The following is a 26143-nucleotide window of genomic DNA, read 5'->3' as shown; positions in this document are numbered from 1 at the left end:
GGGGGACATATGTCCCCCCAATATTTTAGGTGGGGGATATACGGCAGTATCTAATAGTCAGTAATATCCCCCCAATATTTGGTGGCATAATTTTTTTTGTGTGGCTATAATAGAAAATAACAAATGCTGCATGAGGTAAATGACAGATCCACATCGATATGTGTTCACTGGGTTTCCATTTGGCCTGTTTCCTACAAGATTTTTAACCGCAGGCACTTAGCCAAGGGGGGGGGGGGGGGGAGGATGGAGACCTTCTCCCTCGAGCATATTGTTTGGTATTTTTTTATGATATCGAAGTTTTATAGTAGCCGTTATAAAAGGTTTTAATATTTGTTCACCAATAAATTAACTGTCTGAATTTTCGAAAATTCCTTGACCAACATTCTTCATCATACTTCCCTCTACTCGTGCAATTTTGACCGGTCTGTTAGGGGTTGAAGGGGGTTTTTCTATATTGGTTATCCATAGATGAGATGAAATTTTGTGCAACATTATGGGTATGTTTTTGAAGTGAATTTATTATTCAAATTCTGAACAAGTAATGGGCTTAAAACCTTGAAAAGTGGGGCTGACGGGTAATGTGGGGCGTTACGTAGAATTACCTACAAAATCAATGATCCACAGGAGATGCGATGAGGTCGAACATGATGTGTGACTGGTGACAATCTTGAAAAAGGTTATAAATGAAAAAAAAAAAACTATTGGGAAAAATTGGTTCTCAGGCAAAAGTGTACATCTGGTTGGTCATTTTCAAGCCCGAGAAGTGCCATTTCCGGTGATCTGGGGGTGGGGGCTATAAAAACCAGAAATTTTCTTGTACGCTGCGCGCCAACTAATGGTGGCGCTCCGCTTTGATAGTAATTCGCCTGCACCCAAGCAAATATCCCTCCAATATTTGAAGCAAATCGCCGCCCCTGCGTTCCACTCATTCACAACCCTATAAGAAAAAAATGTTGTGCCGAATGTTAATCCTACTTTGTGACTTTTGGAGTTTAAGACAATCGACCTCTGGTACAACTAATATTATAACAAACATGAAAAAGTCAGTGAAGGATAAATTGTCAAAACCATACACAATCGTGAAAACCTCTATGAAGTCACCACGTAATCTCCTAAGCTTCAGTGTGGTGAGATTCAGCAGCTGTAACCGCCGCGGCCTATAATAAAGAACACCCTTTATAAGGAACTGTTTAGTGTGGGCCACAAAAGAATGTCCTAGACATGTGAACTTCAAAAATGGTATTGCCAGATTGCCTTGACCTATAGCAATAATAAATTTGTTCATATGAAATCAGTGTTTGATGGCGATGATATGCAACTCCGTGGGACTGCGCTTTGGTTCTTGTTTTCATTGGCGTCAGTGAACCATAAAGATGGATGTTTACGATCCTGCAAAGACCGATCTTTGCCGTATGCTCAGCGTGGGCAATGATCTTTGATGTTACAAACTGATGCAAGTTACACCTTCATTCGGCCAGCTGCATAACTGTAAAATTCTGTTTGCGATAGAAGATAACGCAGTGAAAAACAGGTTTATGTCAAGTTCAAATTCTAGGGAGGCTATGGTCTGCTCAAGTTCAAGCTGGTGTATTGAACTTTTGTTATCTGCTTTAGGTACTGTAGGTTTAGGTTAAGTGTTTAGCAATATTCTATCGTATTTCAAGGACTAAGCTATGTTTAACCATGTAGACTTAGGCAAGGCCGTTTACGTTATACGTGTAGCAATCATAGTTAGGCAGCCTTTGGTAAAACAAGTGAAGGCAATGCCATGACTGGAAATAGAAAAGTACAAAGCTAGTGTGGGTATTCACAGGTTAGCGCAGAGGTAATTATTGACAAGGAAATTCCCGTTTAAAATGGAGGTTTGGATGTTGTAAAGTTGTTTTTCAAGCAAACTTGTATAGTTCTTGTGTGCAAGGGGCCACCAAGTTGGTACGAAGTTCACCTAACTTGACTAAATGCCCTAAATTGCAAGGTTTTGGTACACTGTGCAGTATAACTTAGGTTGACAAACGAATTGGGGTGGTTTTATTTATACTCAGTCCCTGCATTAAATATGGCTCCCAACTCTTTAGAAGGCATTGCAAATGCTGGTGTCCCCCTCCCCTTTTGATTTTTCTTGGAATCCTGGTGATGCCAACATGTAAACTGGTGGCACTTAGAAAGGCTTTTGTCACCCAAAATTTTCTGAGAAATATGCATTTTTTTGTGTGTAACATCAATAAATTGAATAGTAGGTGATAATTCATTCTTTCCCGTGGCATGAAAATTGTTCGCTGCTCGCCCCATTGAAAAGAAATATAGGCTACTTTGAGGTTCAAATGATGCTGTAAAGGAGGTTTTATACTCTATTATGCTAAATGCTAAAGAAATGATGGTTGCTAAGTCAAAATTTGATGCGATTTTTTTTTATGTATTACTTGACAATTACAATGCTGGTTTTTCGGACGCTTGCGCAGGTCAGCGGGTTTGGGTGTTAGAATGCTGGTCCAACCCGCAAATTGCGGGTCAGTTGGGAGCTCTGATTAAATATTTTTTTAACTTCTTTCTAGTGTGATAACTGAAACTATGAAGTGGCTGATAATTGGAGCTGATGTTGGTGGAACAAACACAGACGTGGTCTGCTTACACGGCACAGAAGTTATAGCCTATGATAAATTTCCCACCAGTGAAGATGTAACAACAGGATTACATACTGCCATTGGCAATGTTCTGAAGAAGCTGCCTGCTGAAGGTGACTTGATCAAAGCAATCAATCAAACTCTTATTTTGTTAATATTGTAATGATGTTATCTAATGATCAACATCAGAAATAACTCATCTTTAGAAAGATAACTCAATCTTACTGGCCTTAGAAATTATATAATGCTGATAACATATTATCCCAGTATCACACAATACAAAGTCCCAATCTGGCATGCTCCATTCTCTAGTGGCAGGTAAAAAATTACCATGCTATGTAATGTATGCGATGTAAACAATAATTTGACTTGTCAAAAGTATCTTTACTGCATGCCAGTAAATGTTCGCTAACAAAAGAATATATTTATAAGGTTAATGATTACGAATAACAAACAGGTCATCAAGATAAAACACAGATCTGATGTTCACATGTAAGTCATGGACATCACAGTAGGTTGAACTTTCTTGTTCATGATGTGAAACAGAAAAAGCAAATTGACTTCATCTGAGTTTCTCTGTTAACCTGTCTCCATTCAATGTTATACACAGCTTGCCCCCTGTAACCCACATTCAGGTCAACAATGCTAAGGGATATTCTGGTTGAAAGCTGCTATTATCTTGAGCTTAAGACTAAACCTTGTTCCATTTTGTAAGGTACTAAAGTTAAAAAGGTAAATAAATTAGCATTAATATGGTAAAGCACAATAAAAGCAGCATACTACAGTAATTAGGTTTCATTATTTCAAATTTGGTTCAACTTTGTGAATGCATCTGGCAACAGTAGAGTAAATGATGTCATATTAACACTTCAATTCATCTGAAAATAAATTGGTATTATTCAAAGAGGAGAAAATAATTTCTACAAAAAAAATGCATTTTGATGAAATTCTAAACAGAGAGCACCTTTAAAAATAGAACCTTGAAAGCTATAGTCTTGCAAACATTTCTAATATGTATCAGGTTTCAAGGAAAAATCAACAAAAAGATTGTAATAGGCAAGTAAAGCTTTTCAAAAACATTTGGTGATATTTTGTTATGGCTTATGTAGCTTATGAGTAGCTTATGAGTTTGAGGGACAACATACTGAGTAGGAGTTTTCAAGAAACAGTGAAGAATATTTTTCTATTCCATATAAATATCACACTGCTTACCACCGGGATATATATCCCTTTACGATGGGAATTCTTTCTTACAAATGTTTAGCAATTCTGAAGCCCTATTTCTGCCCTCACTATAACCTAAAAGTCAGTAAGCTATGAGGAATGACCCAGAATGGATCACAAAATTTTTCTGTGACGTCAGAAAATTTAACTACAGTCCTTGACGCATTGGAGATCAAAAAAAGTAGGAGATCAATTCAGCCATTTTTTAACACAATTATGTCAATAGTTCAATCTAGCTTTCATTGATCTGAGCATTGATTCTAAGGGGTACTAGGAGGGCCGGTGAATGGTGGATTGGTCCTTATGGAAGATCCTGGGTTGTGGGCCTAAAAATTTGTGCACCACTGCTCTAAATGATACTGTAAAATATTTACCAACTCTGACTTTGTGACCTGGCCCATTTATGCCCTGTACATGTACTTGTATTCTACGGGTGTGGTTTAACTTCAATTATTACCCATATGGCTGTGACTGGAAGCATTTTTGCCCTGCCTGCATATTTAGTTACCAGGTATGGTGTAACTGTAAATAATTCTTTTACTGCTTAGCTAATGTCCATTGTTTTGCAGATTGGTCAGTCGGTAGGGTGAATATAGGTACAACCCACTTTATCAATGCTTTGCTTCAACGAAGAGACCTAGTACCAGTTTCCGTCGTCAGACTTTGTGGGCCGGCATCCACTGCACTTCCTCCATTTATTGGTTTCCCTGACAACCTTGCAGACCTGTTACAGGCAAAGTGTTTCTTTGTGAATGGCGGTTACCAAGTGGATGGATCCATTATAACAGAGGTAGATGAGAAGGAAATTCTGGATGTCATCCAGCAAATCAAAGATAGCAACATTCACAATGTTGTCATTTCCGGTGTCTTCTCTCCTGTGAATGATGACCAGGAAAAACAGGTAAGGAATCCATATTTAGATGATTTTCATATTTTGACCTCTTCTCCTTCTTCCTTTGACCTTTAACAATACAATAGTCATGATTTAGTATTTTTACAGTTAGTATCTTCTTTAAAACAGTGGTTCATGACATATTAAAACTGATGTGCATTTGACCAGAAAAGAATAAATGATATAGATTGTGTTGGTCAATACTCTGCAGAATAATTTAAGAAAAGTAAATTTATGCACAGCTAAACGTCAACTTTATGTACCGATTAACTGACTGAGATATTGTAAGCATATTTGAAAACAACAAAAAAAGTATAGTGAGAATGGAATTTGCTACAAAGGATTTGTTAAATTAATTAATGTGAATCCCACTTGAGCTGATAAATTTGTCGTTCCTTGGAAGAAATAACACCTACCAAACACTTTCTCAAGAAGGGATACTTGGATCAGTCTCATACTGTGCATGTAGATACCTCAAATTAAATTTAGATTTTATATTATTTTGGTCTTGGTCAAAGTTCAAAGTACAAAAACCATCTAAACAGGGTATTTCAGTAGCTTGCAGAGTGCATGAACACCTTTAGCTCATATATGTGAGAGGAACAAATTTTTAGCTTAAATGTAAGGCTTTATATCATTCTTGAATGGTTATGGTAGCATCTAGTGTACATAACAGCTATCATAAGTCTAGGTTGTGTAGATACTTTGTTGGGTGACCAACTGTAAATTGCTCCCAGATGAAAAACAAAGCCAATGAAAATTGTGGATGAATACTCAAAGATTATAGGTTTCCTTGTAGTTACAATTTAATATATTAACTTTGTCCACATGACTGTAGCAGAATCGGTTTTATGCAGCGAATTTTGGCGTTAGAAACAATACAACTATTTGGCTGTGTACATTCTCCTATATAGGTTCCATTTCAACATGGATCTCCTGATCCCATCCAGTTAATTAAGATATTAAAGGAAAATAATTCATGTCCCTGTTTGAATCATCAGGGAAACTGCCTTTGTTTTAATGAATTGGGCACACAGAAATTGAAATGAAACCGTTTTCCATTTTATAACTTCAAAGGTGGAGAAACTCTTCAGAAAGCATTTTCCTGAAGCCAGTTTGTCACTGTCTTCGGATATTGGGTCGATTGGTCTGTTGGAAAGAGAGAATGCTGCCATCTTGAATGAATCACTAAAGCCTTTGTGTCACAAAACAATCTTTGCCTTGGCCCAGGCTCTGAAAGACTTGAAACTAGATTGTCCTTTCTTCTTGACCCAGAATGATGGAACTATCATCAGGTAATTTTTAAAATGGATCGTCCAAATGATACTTTTATATTTGACTGTTGAATGAGGAACATATTCTGAGCATCCTGGTGCAGTTCTTGAGTATGTCACAGGTTAATGTATCATTAATTGAACTTGAAGGAAGCAGGTTAGATGGCATATATACAGTAGTTGCACACTGAAAGCAAAAAGCAAACCGATGCTGGCAAACCACATCAGCATGTGCAACTAGTCATTGAATATTTATATGAATAGTCGTAGCGTCTATTAACACTGGACAGCAGTTGAAATTAGGCTTACTCTGAACAACTACATTAATGAAGGCTAGGCCATAGTATTATATTATAACAATGAAGTAAATAGGCCAGCTATAGGCCTACAGGGCCTCTGATGAGTACAGGAAAAGTTATGAGACGGTCTTCTGGAGGTGATGTTAACCTCTCTCTCACTTGCGTGAAGAGCCAAGCATTTATAACAGTTCAGCTTTGTTCTGGATATTTCTGGCATACTTCCAGTAACACACGTTCTGGATGTTTCTTGCATCTTCGCAGGAGTTATTTGTTAATATCAAGTATCGTGAAAGGCTCATTCTGGAAACTTTCAGGGAATGCGTAGAAGACAAAATAATACACCATTTTGACTATATCCGAACACCATGTTCCATGAGACATTGTCTGAAGGATATCTGTAGGAAGAAATGTGTGTCATGTATCATATATAGTTCTCCAAAATTGTAAATGTTGATTGCAACTGGTTATATTCATTTAAGTGTTTTGATGCTTCTCAATGGCTTTAACCTGATATAAAGTGACTTAATTGCCCATGTTTAAAAGCTATAGAAATTTCAAGTTGCACTCTTGAAAGTCAGTATTAATGGGTTTTGAAAAACAAAGAACTATTTAAGTGTCTATAATGTCATGCTTTAATTTCTCATATAACATTCGGTTTAATGGTCTTTTTGTAAAGCTGTGATGGGATTTAATTTTAGTCAAAAGAGATTGATGCTGTTAGATGGTATATATGACTCAGCAGTTGAAATACCATGTAAATGAGTTCATTCGTATCCTCACATATCAATACATATAGTAGGTTAGGCCTAGGTATATAGGCTACAGTATATATGTGCTGGATTCAGCAATGTAGCTAGGTTTTAATGTGTTGATGTTTGGATTATGTACAATACACTGCACTTCCAAGAGCTTTATAATTGCACCTGAAAGTCAAAGCCTGCTCCTGTCTTACAGAACTGAAGTATCCTACAATATTAAAGTTGTAGGTATTTTCTGATAAACAGGAATGGACACTCATGCCAATATATGCATGCATGAGCTCTATCCATTCGTTGCCATATTGGCATGGCATAGTACACATAGGACCATTGTATTCTGTACAATATGGAGAATAACTCACATAGTGGGTACTTTACACTTGTGAATAGTTCCTGCTTTTCCATGCATGCCATAGTGCAGTAATTGCCATGGAAACCAAATGGGTCTTTCATACCATATTTGCCTACGCATATTGTATTGATTGTTTTATTATTTGGTAACTAAATTTATATAGCCTACGGTATATATTGTTTGAATATCATTGTAGATTCTATATATAGTCTAAGCCAACCGTTGCAATTATATATAACACCTGGTGTAGAAATGGCTTGTAGAATGAATGAGAACCCTTGGAAATTCCTCTTTTGAATTGAAATCATTATCAATCGGAAACTTTGGTGTGTTTTTTTTGTTACAATAAGCTAGCTAGAGTGACTCATATTAAATGAATATCTTGTAAGGTCCACAAGACTATGTAAATTGAAAGAATATACAGGTCTAGCTTATTGCAGTGTATACTTGCAGTGGGCCAGGAGTATATTTAGTACAGCAGTACAGCACCATACAACTCAAACAGACAGAAAAAGTAGGACAGTTCACATTGCTACTTTATGCAGCAACCCTTAGATGAATTGAAAAAAAAAAAAAAAACAACCTACTGTACATCTATAATATACTACGTCATTGCATTACTGTACATATGTGGTTTTATTATAACATGAAATTTACAAAACATATAATTGTAGATCTATAACAAGAGCATATAAATTGAACAAAAGTAATTTTGAATGAAATGATGCATATCAGCAATAGCTACTGAATGCCCCCATTATACATAGCGAAAAGCTAATAAAATCCCCCAAAATAACCAAGGGAGAAAAATAAGCAAATATCAGAATGTCATTTTGCCATCAGTTCATTTGGGTCCTGCATGCTCCTCAGTAAATGATACTTAAGAAATTGACCTCATATGCTCATATATATATTTAAATAAGGTTTCATATACTAGTACTTAGAATATATATAATATGTTGCAATCATAAAGTGAACCTAGTGACAATTGCCCTGTAGAAGTTATAGATGGAATTTGTCAGACTGCGGTGTCTCTATGGTCTGTGAGAACTTTTTTGGCCAGGTACAAGCTATTTGTCCCCACTAGGTATAGCCAGGCTTATATTTCAATATATAATAAGGGTGTTGCACTTTTAGCTCTGTGAGTGGTCAATATGTTTATACAGGTTTGCCTGCATCTGAGCAATTTTCACGCCACATATGTACCTTTTCAATAATGTACTAGACATTGAGTAAGAAGAGACTAACTCCATGGTACTACAAAGTCCAAGGAACAAAATAAAACAAAAGAAAGTTATTATATTGAAAACACTGTTGGCCAGCTACCACCTCTCTTGGGGCATGTTTGAACTTGATAAGCTATTTGATAATGTGACTACCAGACAGTTAATGACAAGTCTTCAATGTCACTATATAACAGATATGCCACCACCATCCATCTCTTCAGCCATGCATCCACAATTGATCACTCCTCCCACACTAACTCTAGACTTTGGGGTAAAACTAAAAGTAACTATATCGGTAATTGTTATCTATGTTTCAGTTTTACATGTGTGCTATCATTACCAGCCTGTGTGTACTAATATTTTCCAATAGTATAAATATATATATATATTGAAACAAAGAAGTTAAGATGCAGGAATTTTAGTCACTTAATGTGCAAGGAAATTATTGTGATATGATGGTCTGTGGAAACAACTCTTCTCTTTTATTTTCATATTTATCGTTAGATCTTCAGAAGCTTTGGATTTTCCAGTTAAGACATTCTCTTCCGGCCCCACTAATAGTATGCGAGGAGCATCTCATTTGTCAGGTATGACCATTCATGACTTTCGGTGATCAAGGTGTCTCATAAATAACATTGCAAGCCCCCAAGGCATATAATAATTATAATAATAATAATAATAAAGGGGCTGCTTTTAACACGCCATATCTGTCAACTTGACACTCCTGGCTCAGGTATTGAGAAAGATTTAAAACTATACTGTACAGACTAGGCATGAAATGAAAAGTAGCAAAATAGAGTTAATCAAACATAGTTATAAGCGTTGACAAAAAGGAAAGTTTCAGTTGAGACTTGAAGTGGGTGAGGGAGCTATCCTGCCGAAGGCTAGGAGGGAGCAAGTTCCAGAGGGATGGCCCAGATGCAGAAAAGGGTCCTTGTCCCCAAGAGTGTTGTGTTTGTGGAATGTGCAAGAGTCCTGTGTTGGTGGAGCGAAGCTATCGTGTAGGTTGGTACTGATGAATGTATGAAGGTGAAGTGCCATGAAGAGAATGAAACACAAGGAGGAGAGTAATAATAATATAGTGACCTTTATTCAATCAAAGAATCCCGACTACTTTCAGTTAAATGCCACCTTAGTTTATTTAAATATAAAGTTTTACAAGCCAGTACTTACTGTGCATGGCATCACCAGAAAGGTGCACAGCAGACAATTACTGGATGTGGAATTGTAGGTCCCAGTACATAGCAAACAAGTGCACCATGTTGGATGGATTTACTATAAATTGTAGGAATGATTGTAGCAGAACAGGTGATGTTGCAACCATTGGACAAAAATCTCAGTGTCTGACAGTTGAAAGGAGATATAAAGTCAACATAAATATGTATACAGCTACAGTGTACATCTTAAAGTGGAACAAGTGCAATGATTCAATAAAGGGCATAAGTATTAATTTGGATGAATTCTCACTTTTTCGTGTTTTAACAATCATCATCATTGTCACAGTCATGGTCATCACCACCATCTTCTCTGTCCACATTCTCATCCTCATCTTCTTCATCATCTAGCAAGGTTTGTTATATTCCTCAGTGCGATGTTGTATTTCTGTCTTTTTCTTTTTATATTTGGTAAATATTTCAGGTATTAAAGATGCCATTGTTGTTGATGTAGGAGGTACAACTACTGATGTTGGTTCTTTACAGGGGGGTTTTCCACGCCAGTCGTCGTCTCATGTCGATGTGGGTGGAATCGACACCAACTTCAGAATGCCAGATGTTTTGAGCATCGGTCTCGGAGGAGGATCAATCATACACCACAAGACAGTCATCAATAGAGTAAGAATATCCATTTCAATTCAATTTCAATTTCTTAATTCCAGAATAAATTACAAAATTTATAAATCGGACACATAATAATGATACACAAAAGACGTAAAATGTACAATCATGAAAGCATGAACAAATAAGAAATAAGATGGAGGATTAGAAGGTTGAAAGATTAAAAGGTTTATATTAAACAGAGATTCGAAGAACCTATTTTGAATATAAATGGCTGCTCTGTAGATAAATTCTAAAAATGGGCAAGATAGTAGGATTTCGTAGATTGTACTTGTTTGTTCTATTGCATAGAGAGATCAACTTGGAGTGAAGTGGGTGATCTTTAGAACTATGTATATTTAAACATTAGTCTGGAGATTGCTTATTATCATTCACAAAGTTGTAAGGTAGGCCTATATGTTTCTTGATCGAAACTCACAATTTTTTCACAAACGTATACTTTAATAATCAATTTCCCCTGCATTTTATGTACTGGTCAATTCCGGGCATAAAACCGCACACCTAATTATTCTGATAACAATTTAATTTATAAACAGTTTTCTCAATTTGCAGATATTCACAATTTAACAAAGCGGGGCTTTTTCCGCTGAACTTTGGATAAAAGAAATATAGTCACTACAAAATGGTATCTAGCCTGTTGAGTAATTGTGTTTTCTAATTCTATGTTCAGGTACAGGTTGATGTGGGACCAAAGAGTGTTGGGTACCGACTGACCAAAGAGGCTTTGGTGTTTGGTGGTTCTACTGTCACAGCTACTGACATAGCTGTAGGCTTCTTAAAGGTGGATGTTGGGGACAGAAGGAAGGTGACCGTATCTCCGACTGTCTTAGAAGAGGCAAATGAAATGATTCAGTGTATGGTAGAGGAGGCCATAGATCGCATGAAAGTAAGAGTTGACTTCAGAGGCTTGAACGTACTAAATTTCCACAAAGTTGAGCAGCTGGTAGTATACATTGTCGGTTGATATGCTGTCGCAATATAATTGTTTATCGTAGCATAAATAAAGTATGATGGAATAATCTGTATTATTATGTAGTATGCAGTCTTAAAGGCATTCAAGACTCGCCCCAAACTGCGTGCGGCCATCTGAAAAAGTTAACTTTCCGGTTGCTTGCAAGTGAAGTTTTGTTTGTGTCGCTACAAAAAGCAGACAGTAATGAAACGTGATACCTTGTTATCTTTTATCTATTCCTGAGATGTCCATCGCTGCTATGTACACTGTGTTGTGGGTATTGACTGCAGCTGTTTGTATTGATGGTACACTAGTGTCTAATTACCGACGGTAGCAAGCTATGTGTTTATTTTCTGGGATCGATGGTGGTGTCTAACACTTCTGTTACACCTCATTAGAAACTAGGTTAGATTACCGGCATGAGATGTTTCTTTGTGCGCGAGTCTTCAATGCCTTTAAGCTGCACAGATAGACATAAGGGTTTGCCGTTTTTTTTTTTTCCTAGACTCCTGCATTCAATATCGGTACAGAAAAAGAAGGAAGAAATATAAATTTTTATTTTTAGGCACATTAAATACAACTATTAAATTAATTTGCAAAGGAACGGTAAGTTTATTTCTTCTCATTTTGGTGAGATTTGATTAAACCATCCACGATATCACATAGTTGAAAGATAAAATTATAACCATGAAACATAACGTGCATGATTATTTTCAATATTGGCCTTTATTTTATTAATGTTTCCCTTTGAATTTATATCATTGACGTCACTTTCCTTAGTGAATACTCTTCATGCATACTGTACATGGTGTATTCAATCTACCTTACACTAATTTTTCTTTTGTTTAATATTTATCTATTTAGGTGAGTAAAGAGGAGGTTCCAGTAATTCTAGTTGGTGCAGGAAGTATTTTAAAAGATATAACAAGAAGAGTAAAAGGAGTCTCCAAGTTTATTTTGCCCTCCTACTATCAGGTAAGATAAAAACCACCTGTACATGTATCAGTTTGTAAACAGTGGAAGAAATGGATTTAGCAGTGAAGGTTTTCAGTCTGGAGGAAGCATATGATCGTATTTCATTTATATGTTCAATGCCAAATCTTCTGTGGATACATAGTACTCTTCTCTAGCTCTCTATTGAGCTTATATAGTGTCTTTCATTCACCCTCATTTCTTTCAGAAAACATTTCATACTGAAGTTTTGATTGAATGTTGTACAATTACCTTGGCTGTGTAATTAATTCTACATACCTTTAGAATGTTTGACAGTTTAATGAACACAAAGGAATGATTTCACCATGGCACAGTGCTGTTTAATTACCTCAGTGTATGGTATAGTGGTAAACCTTTATCAAATTTGTCAGATTTGTGTTTTGTGTTGTATTGAACACTGGGAATGTAGTTGACCTCATCATGGCATAAAAATATCCAGACAAATTAACTGTCTCTTAGAAGATCAGATGGGAGGGAATAATGGAAAATAATATGTTGATGTAGAATTTGTCTGCTTAAACCTGACGTACTTGATACAAAGGACATGATATATAATTTGAGATAATTTAGTTTAGAGACCCAAGGATTAGGAAGCCTTACAGTAGCTTAATTGAGCCCCTATCATGTGTTAGATGAATGACTAGTTCCTTTCATGCAGTTCTATATGGATCATAGTCCTATATACAAAGATGCAAATACTCTATGCATGTCCACCATGTATCACATTGGAATCTGGTAGCTCAAATAAAGAAATGCACAAGAATATGAAAGTATACATCCCTTTGCGTTTAAGTATTGAAAGTTGCTAAATTTGTCGCATTTTCCATAAGTTAAGTCTTAACAGACACTGCATGCTTCAAAGCTGGACCATCCCACACATTACTTTGTGTCTTACTTTGTATAGGCCTATAAAGGGGGTGGGCAACCTTTTTGAATGAATGGGCCAGATATATGGAGTGAAAAATTGACTGGGCCGCACCTAACCATGCAATGACCTGCTGTTGATTTCAAACCTTTGATTCCGAGGACTCTCAAGCAATTGGTGTGTGTACTTAATCTGTATTCACAAAAACATAATATCAATACAGTACAGTTGATAATTAATGGTGATAATAGGCCTACCTGACAGCATCATTAGTGCCGCTAAATTCTAAGCAGCTAGCTCTTTTTTTGTGAAGATGTAAAATAGATTGATTTTTTTTCTGTTTCTTGAGACATGTCACGGGCCAAAAAAAAATCACTGGCGGGCCGCATGTGACCCACGGGCCGTAGGTTGCCCACCCCTGACCTATAGGAATTTTTGTACTAGATCACTAGGAATTGATTTGAATATTACTGGTTGATTGCCAGGTAGCTAATGCTGTCGGTGCTGCTCTGGGACAAGTCAGTGGGTATGAAGACAGACCCACCAATTTGGTCGGAACCACCAGAGAAGAGGCTTTAGAGAGAGCTGAACAGAAGGCAATTGAAAGATGCATACAAAATGGGGCCAAGAGAGAGACCATTCAGGTACATGAACAGTAACGAGACAGTGCCTATCAGAGTGAGAATCCTAATAATTTAGTTGTAATCTATTCTCTGAAATGATTTTTTGTTGGTGATAGATACAAGGTTAGATAGAATTATAAGCAATTATTTTTCATATGTTTCAGATATTTTCTATTAAAAGCGAATGCATGGTTCACAGTGAGGATGCCTACTGCATCCCTATTTGTTTTTAGCTGGGACGTCACTGCTTCAATTCCATCCAAATCAAACATAAGTAAGAAGTCAGTATTCTGGGAACCATTTGATAAATAACTCTAGCTATCTTTTAACTCAATTAAAGAGTTATAGTGCACGATTTTTAGGTCTCACTTTGTGAAGTTGAATTTTATCTGTTTAATAAACAATCCATTAAGCTCAATTCCTTTACAAAAGAAGTTAACTTCATGTGCACTAAGCACTAGGCCATGGACGCTGATTGTATTTCCAGAAGTTCGAAACCAGTAACGAAGGTCACCATTCCACTGCAGGCCTTTGCCACCTGTATCTAACAATGCTAGTCCTGTTTGGTGACATACCTTGCCATTTTATGCACTTTCATATATCTTGATACACAAAATTATGTTATGTTGCAAAGAATTTTCTTAAATCATGACAGTTTTGTAATACTTGTTGATCAAGTCACTTTAAGGTTTAGTCATTATGAGAACATTTTTGGATCATATAGATTATTGAGAGGGAAGAGATTGGATTGGCTTACCTGCCAGGGAACTTCACTCGGCTCAAAGTTAAAGTGGTTGGGGATCTCTCTGAAGATGCGCTGACAGAGGCTAAGAGGGTCACTTCTGATGGTATAGAGCCACCAAGGATTCAAGAAGACACAGCAAGAAAACTTGACAAAGGTGCGTGATTATTGAGATGAACAATCCTTTGCTATGCATGACCAAATGTATGTTATCATTGTATAAATTGGACAATTAAACAGTATTTTTTATATGAATGTTGCCTACTTTTACAGTTTAAATGAATTATCTGAAAATGTGTCTGATGTTTAATGTGAAGGCTTTTTACACTGGGGGAACTCTTTTTCATGGTGCACAAAAACAAATCATTGAAATGTAAATCACTTCTACATTCTTTTGTCAGGGAGCTTTTGTTTACTTCCACTACATAAACGGTACATTAATGGGTACATAGATTAGTCTAAGATGGTAGAGGAGAACTGAAGAAGCAAAGCTTTCAAGAAGCTAGGTATAAAGAAGTTAGAACAACAAAGAAAAAACAAAAGAAAGAAAGGAAATTAGAGGAAGGTAAATAATTACCAACTTTGCCAAGTGATAGTGATTTTAAGTAAGGAAATTGTAGTTTGCCTTTAAAGAAAGTTTGCATGGTTTGGGCATCTGTTTATGTTGTCATCTATTAGTTGTACCAGATAGTAACTCTGATATTTGTGAAAAAGCTCGGAGACATTTCATTGGTAATGCGGACTTGAGAAAAAGGTGATTTGAATAGCTCATGTTTATTCATGATGAATACCAGAGTTATAGTAGAATGCGTAGGCGATATAGATGAAATAAAAACGTTGCCACAGATAGAGTTCTGTGAGGACGATAACTTGGAGTGGGTAAGTAAATGTTAAAGAGAACATGGCATGGAATAGAATAACTGGCAAAGTAATGAAGGATAGTCCAAGGATCTTTTAGATTGTATGAAAACAAATGGTATATATAAAAATGATCAAATCAAAATGATGTGTAAGTTGCAATCCATTAGCCCTGTGGGTTTCTACCACATTTGAGGTCGCTTAAGCGTCTAAAATATAACTGCTGATTATTATGATTATTATTAATTCTACAAGTATATCCACACAGTTACTCATGACAGAGCAGACACGCTAGAACCTCGTGTCCCACACGTGGATAAAGACACCGGGGAGTGGATTTTGTCAGAGTACGATGTGCATTGTATCAGCATTGGAGCAGGCATCCTCGGTTGTGGCGGAGGCGGTAACCCCAAAGTTGGAAAATTAAGAGCACTGAACGCTCTCAAACAAGGGAAGAAGATTCGAATCATCCACCCTGATAGGTCAGTCAAATGTCTCTTCAGCGAAAATACAGCCCAAAATTATAATTGCTGGAGGTTGATTGGGATGTTTTTTTGTCTACATTACCCTTCGATAGCTGTTTCGTGTTGCACTTTACCACCTCAGGGAGGTACATGAAGTCTCAAAATATGAATTGCCCACTCTTAGAAAATCAGAGAGCCTACTATCCCATCAGCAAATCTTTAAGTTAGGACACATAAACTGCAAATGTGTTAAAAAGATGCAGAAATTCAAAATTTTATCAAAAGGTGCAAAATATAACACCATTTTCCATCCAAGGACCCTTCATTTGACCAAAATTTCTCCTTAATATTTTAAGTTAAGCCCCTCCACTGCACAGCATAGCATCATAATCCCCCACCCCCCTTCAAAATATTTTTGGTTGTGCTTCTTGTCACAGCCTGTTTGCAATATATATTTCAGTCTGTAAGCTGGTACACCACCATGTGTAACAAAGAAACTAAAATTTGACAGCAGTGTATTGATCGTGTAAGACTGCGATGAGTACAATAAAGGTAAAGTTGAATGAGTCACGTCATATTCTAGCATGCTTTTGTTTTGCGATACCTCAGACTCAAGAAAGCTCCTTATAGAGGTGGAAAAGTAGGCATAGCTGCTTTTATGGGAGCACCTGGAGTCCTGGTGGAGAAGCTTTGCAATGGAGAAGAAATATTGAATTCACTTCAATGCTTGGAGAAAGTTTTAAAGTCAGATTTACTGGAAGAAAACAGTGCACAGAGAGAAAGTAAGAATCAATTCTGGGAATATCGTACATGTCAACTTATTCAATCTGTCGCTCATGATAATACAGCTATTCTTCTCAGTTGAAACTTCTGTCACGTAAAGCTCATAAAGACCACAAGTTACACTTAACTTTGTAGATAATGTGGCATTGTTTGTAATTATTATCATGCCAGGATGTGTATAAGATCTATGTCAAAACATTTGAGTAGATAGGCGTTATTGTGATGTCACTATGATCTATCTTGATCAGCATCATGTCTTTTCTTTCATAGGTGATATGATCTTACTTCATAGCAATAATAGTTAAAGGCATTGAAGACTTGCCCCAAACCGTGTGCCGCCATCTTTAAAAAGTTAACTTTCCGTTGCTTGCAAGTGAAGTTTTTCTCTTGTCGCTACAAAATGCAGACAGTAATGAAACGTGATACCTTGTTATCTTTAGCTGGACCTGAGATGTCCATCGCTGTATCGTTTGTACACTGTGCTGTGGGTATTGACGGCAGCTGTATGTACTGAATGTACACTAGTGTCTAATTACCGACAGTAGCAAGCTATGTGTGTATTGTCTAGGATCGATGGTGGTGTCTAGCACTTCTGTTACACCTCATTCGAAACTAGGTCAGATTACCTGCATTGCGCAAGTCTTCACACCCTTTAACTTTGTAGATAATGTTTGCATTGTTTGTAACTATTATTTTAGGATGTGTATAAGATCTATGTCAAAACATTTGAGTAGATAGGCATTATTGTGATGTCACTATTTATCTTGATTAGCAATATGTCTGTTCTTCCATAGGTGATATATGATCCTACTGCTTCATAGCAATAACAGTTATATGTAAAGGTCAGTTGGCTGATAAGATACTAAAACGTATGTGATTCTCAAAGTTTTAAGAAAACGTACTTTCCTGGAATTTTCTTTGCGATTATATAACAGTTTACCAATCAATTATATCTTGGATGATGTCTTTTCTTCGCAGAAATTAACGTACAAAAAAGTGAACAGGTCGAATTTGTCACAGACTTTGATCCTGATTTAGTCGACGATAGTGGAAGGGACTCTACCAAGTTGGTGGCTCTTATGAGTGCAGAGATCGGTGGTCTTAATGCGGTGGAACCGTTATGTGTTGCTGCCCTGATGGACCTACCAGTCATAGATTGTGACGGCATGGGTAGAGCATTCCCTGAACTTCAGGTAAGTCTACAGTATAAACGACGATATCAAATCACATACATGCCAGCTGTTATAAAAATCTAAAGCTGTGACATATGTTATAGGAAGCCTGAAATCTGAGCATGCAAATGAACATCACTCATTACCACTGATCCAAAGTTTCCCTCATTGAGCACTTGAACTTCAAACCCATGAAAATGATACGCTTGTTAGTGTATAACTTGGATCACAGGTGGGCAAAGGCCGACCCACATGTCCCATGTGGTTTGTGCATAATCTTTCTTCTGTTCATGTAAACACATTTTCTATAGTTGAGTACAGGCATGCACATTTCGATCTTCCCTGCCTATAGCAAATACCACCCAAGTCCCCTGCTTTTGGCCAAAAACTGAGGAGATTGAATATCTACCTGAGTTGGTAATGCTAGCCATACTAAACGCTCTGGGCTCACCACTGCGGCTAGCTCCCATCCCCTACCCTGCCTCACCCCCAGAACAGAACTCACCACTACAGCTAGCTCCCATCCCCTACCCCTGCCTCACCCCCAGAACTGAGCTCACCACTACGGCTAGCTCCCATCCCCTACCCCTGCCTCACCCCCAGAACTGAGCTCACCACTACGGCTAGCTCCCATCCCCTACCCTGCCTCACCCCCAGAACAGAACTCAACACTACAGCTAGCTCCCATCCCCTACCCTGCCTTACCCCCAGAACAGAACTCACCACTACAGCTAGCTCCCATCCCCTACCCCTGCCTCACCCCCAGAACTGAGCTCACCACTACAGCTAGCTCCCATCCCCTACCCCTGCCTCACCCCCAGAACTGAGCTCACCACTACGGCTAGCTCCCATCCCCTACCCTGCCTCACCCCCAGAACAGAACTCAACACTACAGTTAGCTCCCATCCCCTACCCCTGCCTCACCCCCAGAACTGAGCTCACCACTACAGCTAGCTCCCATTTCCTACCCCTGCCTCACCCCCAGCACAGAACTCACCACTACGGCTAGCTCCCATCCCCTACCCTGCCTCACCCCCAGAACAGAACTCAACACTGCAGCTAGCTCCCATCCCCTACCCCTGCCTCACCCCCAGAACTGAGCTCACCACTACAGCTAACTCCCATCCCCTACCCCTGCCTCACCCCCAGCACAGAACTCACCACTACAGCTAGCTCCCATCCCCTACCCCTGCCTCACCCCCCGAACTGAGCTCACCACTAAGGCTAGCTCCCATCCCCTACCCTGCCTCACCCCCAGAACAGAACTCACCACTACAGCTAGCTCCCATCCCCTACCCCTGCCTCACCCCCAGAACTGAGCTCACCACTACAGCTAGCTCCCATCTCCTACCCCTGCCTCACCCCCAGCACAGAGTCAGCCAGTCCAGTCTCAGTCCACTCACAACATTAATGCTTCAGTCTTATCAGTTGCAATATAAACATTCATCAATTTTCAAATATGATGTCATAGAATAATGATTATGTACTTATCTTTTCTGCTTAGATGTTTGCTCCAGCCATTTATGGGAAGGCTCTTTACCCAGCAGTATTGGTAGATGACAAGAAACAGAGAGAGCTAGTTTTGTGGGCCAAGGATGCAAAGGCCATAGAGAACCATTTTCGCATGACTTTGGGCAGGATGGGGTATGTTGGCATATCACTTAGAAACCCTATATCTGCTGCAGTGAAAATGTGGCGTTTGTAATGTTCTAATATGACATGAATGGCTTTAATTTTAAGACGGTGATACTTTCACTAAACAAAACCCAGCTGTACTAGCTATTACACTTTGTTAGAACAAAGAAATGATTGTTTAAGTACCCTCTTGTCTCATAGTAATGGATTTGTATTTGATGCCGATTCAGGGGTCTAAAACTGTAACTAAAGAAATTATGCAGCTTTATTGTGGTGGATTTTGTTGACCTAGGTCGTATAAGGTCAGTAGCTGTCTGAAACTGATCACCTAGCCAATTTGTAAGCATATATCTCAAGACAGAAATCTTGGCATATTTCATACTTCGCATTCATTCATTACATGTCTCCATGGATTTTATTCGTTTTGCGTATGTGGGCCAAAGGTCATAGGAACTGCAATTCATCAGAAATAACTGTTCATGTTTTAACTCAAATTTTGTTTTCATAACACCGATTTTGGCAGTCTATCACTCATGTTGTACTAAGCTAATTTAAAAATATAAAATGAGGCCTAATGTCATATCAATTCAGTCCAAAATGTTTGAGAAGATAGTTTTTAAATTCATCCTTAATTACCATACCCCACCGCATATCTAGTATGCCTGTAGTGTTGTTTGAACCTCTTCCCATCATGTTAAAAAATTATGCTATAAATCAGGATGATAATGATATATAAGAAATATTTTGAAAAACACTTGGTACATTTTGGGAAGAATTCAAGAAATTGTAAGTTCCCAAAGAAGAAATTGGGTGATTGAAGACATATTTGTCAAGATTCTTGTTGTTGTTGATACTTTTTAGCTGTGCTGGGGCAGTCACTTTCAGCCCCATGAGTGCCACCGAGGTGTCAGATGCATGCATCATGTTCTCGATGAGTAGGTGTTTCAGACTCGGGGACGCAGTCTTGAAGGCCCGTAAGGAACAAAGAAATCCTGTCAAGTCAATTTGCGAGCATGAGAATGGAGTTCATCTGATATCAGGAAAAGTGAGTCTAGAAGGATGCATACATGTACAATATGTCTCCATTAAGGTCCAAGTCAAGATGAGTGTAAAGCAATCTCTGAGTTCGGACCACCAGCAAAACAGTCTAGCATTCATCGTGATAAATTTTGCTCAGAAAAATTCAATAGATGGAAATTTGTGATGGCTCTCTTTGAGCTCAGAATTACCTGAAAGTGTTCTCAGAGACCACTCTGAAACTGTAAACAATCCATAACCATGTGGTTTGGGGTGGGGGAGGGGTGGGGGGTATAGGGTTGATGGTACCCAACTATGTCTGTCTTCTGATTGGGTGTCATTGTTTATTAGGTTTTGAGCCAAAGAGTCAAAGCTGGTTCATTCGGATGCATTTTGTACGCCTCTAATAAGTGCCGTGCAATCTGTGATTAAGAATATTTAAGCATAGAAAATCATTTCTGATAATTTGCAAAATAATCCAGAGTCAAAGTTCTCAATTTATTTCGAAATAGACATTATTTCGAAAAAAAAATTAAACATCAACTTAATCAAGCCAGAATTGCATGTTTTATAGAACTAAAACTATATAGTCCTCATATAGGCATTTGAGGACAGCGGTTTTGAAAATAATGTTAACCTCCATATCATGTTTAACAGTCAGAGGATGAAACGTCCTTATAGGAGACAAATTGAAAGCAACACTAAATAAATCAAAAGCAATTAATCAGAAGTTAATATGTTGTGAAGTAAAAGCTGTAGCACAAAAAAAATACTGAAAGATTTGTTAATATTCTCTGAGAATTGTGGTATAACATTGTTTGTTTGTTTAGTTATTGTTGATGTTTTCATATATTTGGAGGGCGGGTGTGGGGGGGGGGGAGGTTGGTTGGTGGACAGGGCAGGGAGGGGATGTTACTTATGAAAGTGTCTTTTGACTTGGACCAGGTTGAAACCCACTAAGAGCCTGAAACGTCAAGTACGTCAGCTTTCAATAAAACAAACACATCAATATCTCTCTGGCAGGTCGTGGACGTGTGTCGGGAAACAACAGGCGGGTTTGATCAAGGATTTCTGGAGATTGAAGGCACTGGGAGGTATTCAGGTCAAGAGGTCATCGTGCAATTTCAGAATGAGAATCTCTTAGCAACGAGGAAGACTGATGGTGGAAAAGAAGAGGTGAGTCTGTCTCATTTGGTTCTCATATCTGGTTCCTTTCATCAGTTTACCAGTCTCAGAAGCACTGAATTAAATATACAAAATGAAACATGCTATTGCATCTCTCCTGTAGGTGTAAATGATACATGATATCTCTGGATTGATCAAACTACTACCACTGAGTTCACTATACTGACTTTGAAAGAAGTGAAACCTCCAGGTGTTATACTCATAATTGTAGCAAAGCTAATACGATGTAATCTATGATACATGATTCTTTATGACTATTATATGTAATAGATACTACTTTGCAAGAAATTAAATATACATATACACAACTTAATTATTTGCATCTCTTACCTTTCTTTGGCTAAAAGGATTTCTTACTGCTTTTAATGTCACACCTGAAAATGAGGTTTAAGTACAAGTATTAACAAATTTTGTCACATAAGATATTCTTCTTACCAACCCAAGACTTCAAAATATGCTTCAATAGTATATTTTAAAAAACTCTTAATAGTTTGTCCTATAAAGAAATATATTTGGTGTCATATGCTTAGAAGTTGTGTCATATTTGGTGTCATATGCTTAGAAGTTGTGTCATATTTGGTGTCATATGCTTAGAAGTTGTGTCATATTTGGTGTCATATGCTTAGAAGTTGTGTCATATTTGGTGTCATATGCTTAGAAGTGAGCAAAAAAAAGGAAAAGAAGAGAAAGGACGGCATAAAAGGGGAACAATGAAATAGCTGTTTAAGAACTTAGATTGGGTACTGCATGGGTTTGACTGGAGTCAATTCCTTAATTCTGTTGATGGGACAGTATTTAAACTTTCAGGGACCCAGTAATATGACCAGGGGAACAACACCACCTACCCACCTTACCCACATAGTTACCAACATTCAACATGTTTACCACATAAAAATGAAATAAAATATTTCAAACAGCTTATCCAATTTCTTTTTCTTTTGTGATCAGGTGGTGGCCACCACGCCCGATTTGATCGTGATTGTTGACGCTGATACTGGAACACCAATAACCACCGAGGAAGTCCGCTACGGACTGCGTGTTGCCGCTATCGCCTTAGCATCCCCTCCGCAGTTACGAACCAGAGCCGCCTTAAAATTCGTTGGACCTCGCGCTTTTAAGTTTGCCATCGACTTTACTCCAGTTGGTGACTATAAGATTTACGAACCAATAGCACCTCCCCCCTAAGTAAGTGTATGTAAAAGCGAGAGGAATTGGTTCCGGGCAGGCAGTGCGGGTGGGGGTGGTGGATTTTACTCCAATGTGCTTTAAACCCCATTCAGAATTATAGTTGATGTCATAGAAATTTGATTTCAAATTGTGATATGCAACATCCATTTGTCATTATACTAAGACATACAGCTCTCATTTATTGTACCCTTAATACAATAGTACAATGACAATGTTAACACTAAAAATTCATTCCAAAACTACCTGTACTACCTTTTTTTTAGCGAAATTTGATTTCAAATTGTGATGATATGTAATGTCCAGTATGTACTATATTAAAAAGTTTAACTGTGGATATAAAAGTTGATGGTGAGTTACACCCCTCAATGCAAATGACAATGCTACCAAAAAAAAAAAAAAACTTCATCTAATTCCAGACAACCTCTGTCTTTAATTAGAGGAATTTTATTTCAAACTCTGATATGATTTGTAAAGTCCAGTACTAAAGGTGCATAAAACAAAGATGTTAGTATAAGTTTAATTAAATAAATTTCTTCATTCCATTGCCATTTATCATACAAAGCTTTTGCTATGTCCAGTAAGCTTTACATTAAAATGTAGCAGTTATTGCACTTCCATATAATGCACTCGCCTCAATACAATAGTACATACAGTGAGTGAAATGTTCACAAAGAACAAACTTTTAAAAACACTTTCACACATATTTGTTTAAGAGAAGCACTGTCTATACTAAATTTTGAATTTGAAATATCCTAGTAGCATATATGTGTTTAGTAGGCGAGCATGGGTTGGACAAGATTAACTCCGAGAAGGATGGAATTGTAATTGTTAGATATATGTCTTCTAAAATCAAAATGTCAAAAATTTGTTCATCTGAATAGAAGCAGTCTTTCCACATTCTGTCATTTTATTTATTTATTTTTATTGTAGTGCGTACGCGCTACAATATTGGGGATTACTAGCCCGCTCCATCATCTAAATGGCTGGCTGGTGAATGCCAGCTGAACATACACTCTTCATGGCAATCTCAAATTCACAGGTTGGCTACGCAGGAAAAAATCCAGACCCAGATTTGCAAAGAAATGTGGCGGCGAACAGTTCATTCTGCAAACGTAAATAAAATAGATCTCCTTGAGTAGCATACTTATTCAAAACAATACTTAAAATTCTCTACTTTTGTTTGTTATTCTCGAATTGAACAAGACAGGTAACATTTAAATGTTACCAATTGAATGCATTTGAGTTAACAATATCCTGCCAAAAAGTTGCAAGCAACTCAACGTTATCTGCACTAATTCAGTTCTTGCAACATAGGCACTAGCAACGTTATTATTGTACGTATATGGTTGGCCGTGTATGCTTTATATTACATGTTTTGGATGATGACCAACCAGGGCCAGGAAATCGACCAAGCAGTTTTTGAAAGACCGGAGAGTTACATTTGTGCAATGATATAGACAAGACATTTACACATTTTATTCCTTAGCTTAATAGTGCATAAGGCCTTCAGGGTCTCAACCACGGTGTGTTCGTTAAATTTCGCCATCTAGCAGGGACGTTAACATTTTGTTCAATTTGACCAATCAGTGTCGAGGACTCTGTGTATTCTCTGTCACGTCCGAAACAGGTGTGATTTGTGATTGACAGCTTTGTTGTCCGGTTAATCTGTGATGGTTTTAATCATCATTTCTTTATATTGCAGGTGCATGCTAGCTAGAGAACTGTTTATAAACATAACACAATATAGCCTAGCTTTGGTCTACGTTAAGGGACCAATCACCGAAATGGCTTCTTCGTGACCGACTTCAAAAGGGTTGCAGTAACAAAAACCCCTCCATTGAATATCGACAGCTAACTAACTTCCACCTTCACCGAGCACTACAATGACATGTATTTGTATACAAATAGTTTTTTTTTTTCAATTGTGTTTGAGTAATGTAAAAACTACCTTTTATTTCTACTTTTCTACGACATTCTTGCTACTACAGTCTTTCCACATTCTATCTTTTTATTTATTTTTTTTCCATTGCTATCGAGTAATGTTAAACTTACCTTTTATTTTCTTCTTGTCTACTATAGTTTTGAAATGGTCACGGTAAATGCAGTGTAGTCAAAGATTTCCAAATTAACTTGTTCAAGTGGCAGGAAGGCTGTCCAGCAATTCTAATACAATTGTAGTCATCTTTGCCTACACACACCTCTTAACTCCTTTTGCAGTATGATAAATGATGTCAAATAATTGAAATCATGAAATTCTTTCATAGCAATTTGGAGTGTTTTGTGACCTTGATTCAAATTTGAATAGGCTTATAAACATCCCATTCGCATCCTTTTTCCTCAAAAATAAGTAAAAATTAATGTAAAAAAAAAACCCAGAAAAGACCAACGATCTGCCAAGAAATATTCCCTAATCAGTCCATTTTTTTCAAATCTTTCCAGTTCTTTCATTGGCGTATTTACAACATTTCCATACCGTAGAGCCCAGGCTTGTACCAAGGTTGGATTAAGGATCTTTGCATACATGCATCCACATTCTACTCACATATTATTATATATTTTTTATTATTGTATATTATATATATATATATATATACACTAGTACAGGGTTTCTTAATACATAATCCGTTTCTGAGATTGGGTGTCTTATTAGTACACATTTAAGATTATGCCACTTAATGTGAGTTTCTATCAATAAAAAAGAAAATTAAAATGTCTATATATCCCTGTCTAAGTTCTTCTTTTTTGATTGTTTCTCTTAGTTTTATTGATTTAATGAATTTCAGAGGTCACAAATACAACATTGATTCAGCCAATTTAATGTTCGTTGCTTTCATGCTGAGTGACTTTACTGGTATACATTATAATATATCTTTTTATGATTATTTGTCACATGGCCTGTATCCCAGTCATCGTGGATCTATAATGCTGTGTGCAAACACTTGTTGCTACGAAAGGCATTCAATTGTCACTGGCTTGTAAGTGCAATGCAAATTCATCGTTGACAAAGAAAAATATCCGTGGTTGCTGTAGTTACGATTTTTCGCAGGCCCCGGATTCAGTGTATCATTTTATGGAAGGCGAAAAGATTTTGCAATGCTACTTGAAACTCCACCTTAGAGTCATGTCATGTGGAAGAGAATAACAATTTGTGCAGTGAGATAATCACAGAGGAGCTGTGTGCCAAT

General features: G+C 37.5%; 1 protein-coding gene across 4 annotated transcripts; it reads left to right on the top strand.

Moving 5' to 3' along the window:
- The first annotated feature begins 1152 nt into the window (after positions 1-1152).
- LOC139971715 (uncharacterized) lies at positions 1153-25768 on the top strand. 4 transcript variants are annotated; one of them, XM_071978428.1, is made up of 17 exons: positions 1153-1425; positions 2553-2734; positions 4415-4746; positions 5815-6032; positions 9151-9233; positions 10285-10478; positions 11152-11367; positions 12298-12408; positions 13777-13935; positions 14639-14813; positions 15783-15996; positions 16588-16760; positions 17740-17954; positions 19438-19577; positions 20430-20613; positions 21609-21761; positions 22719-25768. In XM_071978428.1, exons 1-17 carry the CDS (start codon positions 1286-1288, stop codon positions 22953-22955), a joined length of 3126 nt encoding a protein of 1041 aa, XP_071834529.1. In that variant the 5' UTR covers positions 1153-1285; the 3' UTR covers positions 22956-25768. The 4 variants fall into 4 exon arrangements, with proteins under 4 accessions (XP_071834529.1, XP_071834530.1, XP_071834532.1 ...); XM_071978429.1 differs by having other exon boundaries at positions 1292-1531; positions 22719-25765; XM_071978431.1 differs by having other exon boundaries at positions 1296-1453; positions 22719-25766.
- Positions 25769-26143: the final 375 nt, after the last annotated feature.

The sequence above is a fragment of the Apostichopus japonicus genome, chromosome 8, assembly GCF_037975245.1.
Source record: "Apostichopus japonicus isolate 1M-3 chromosome 8, ASM3797524v1, whole genome shotgun sequence".
NCBI classification, from domain to species: Eukaryota; Metazoa; Echinodermata; class Holothuroidea; order Aspidochirotida; family Stichopodidae; genus Apostichopus; species Apostichopus japonicus.
This window is presented reverse-complemented; position numbering and strand designations above follow the sequence as displayed.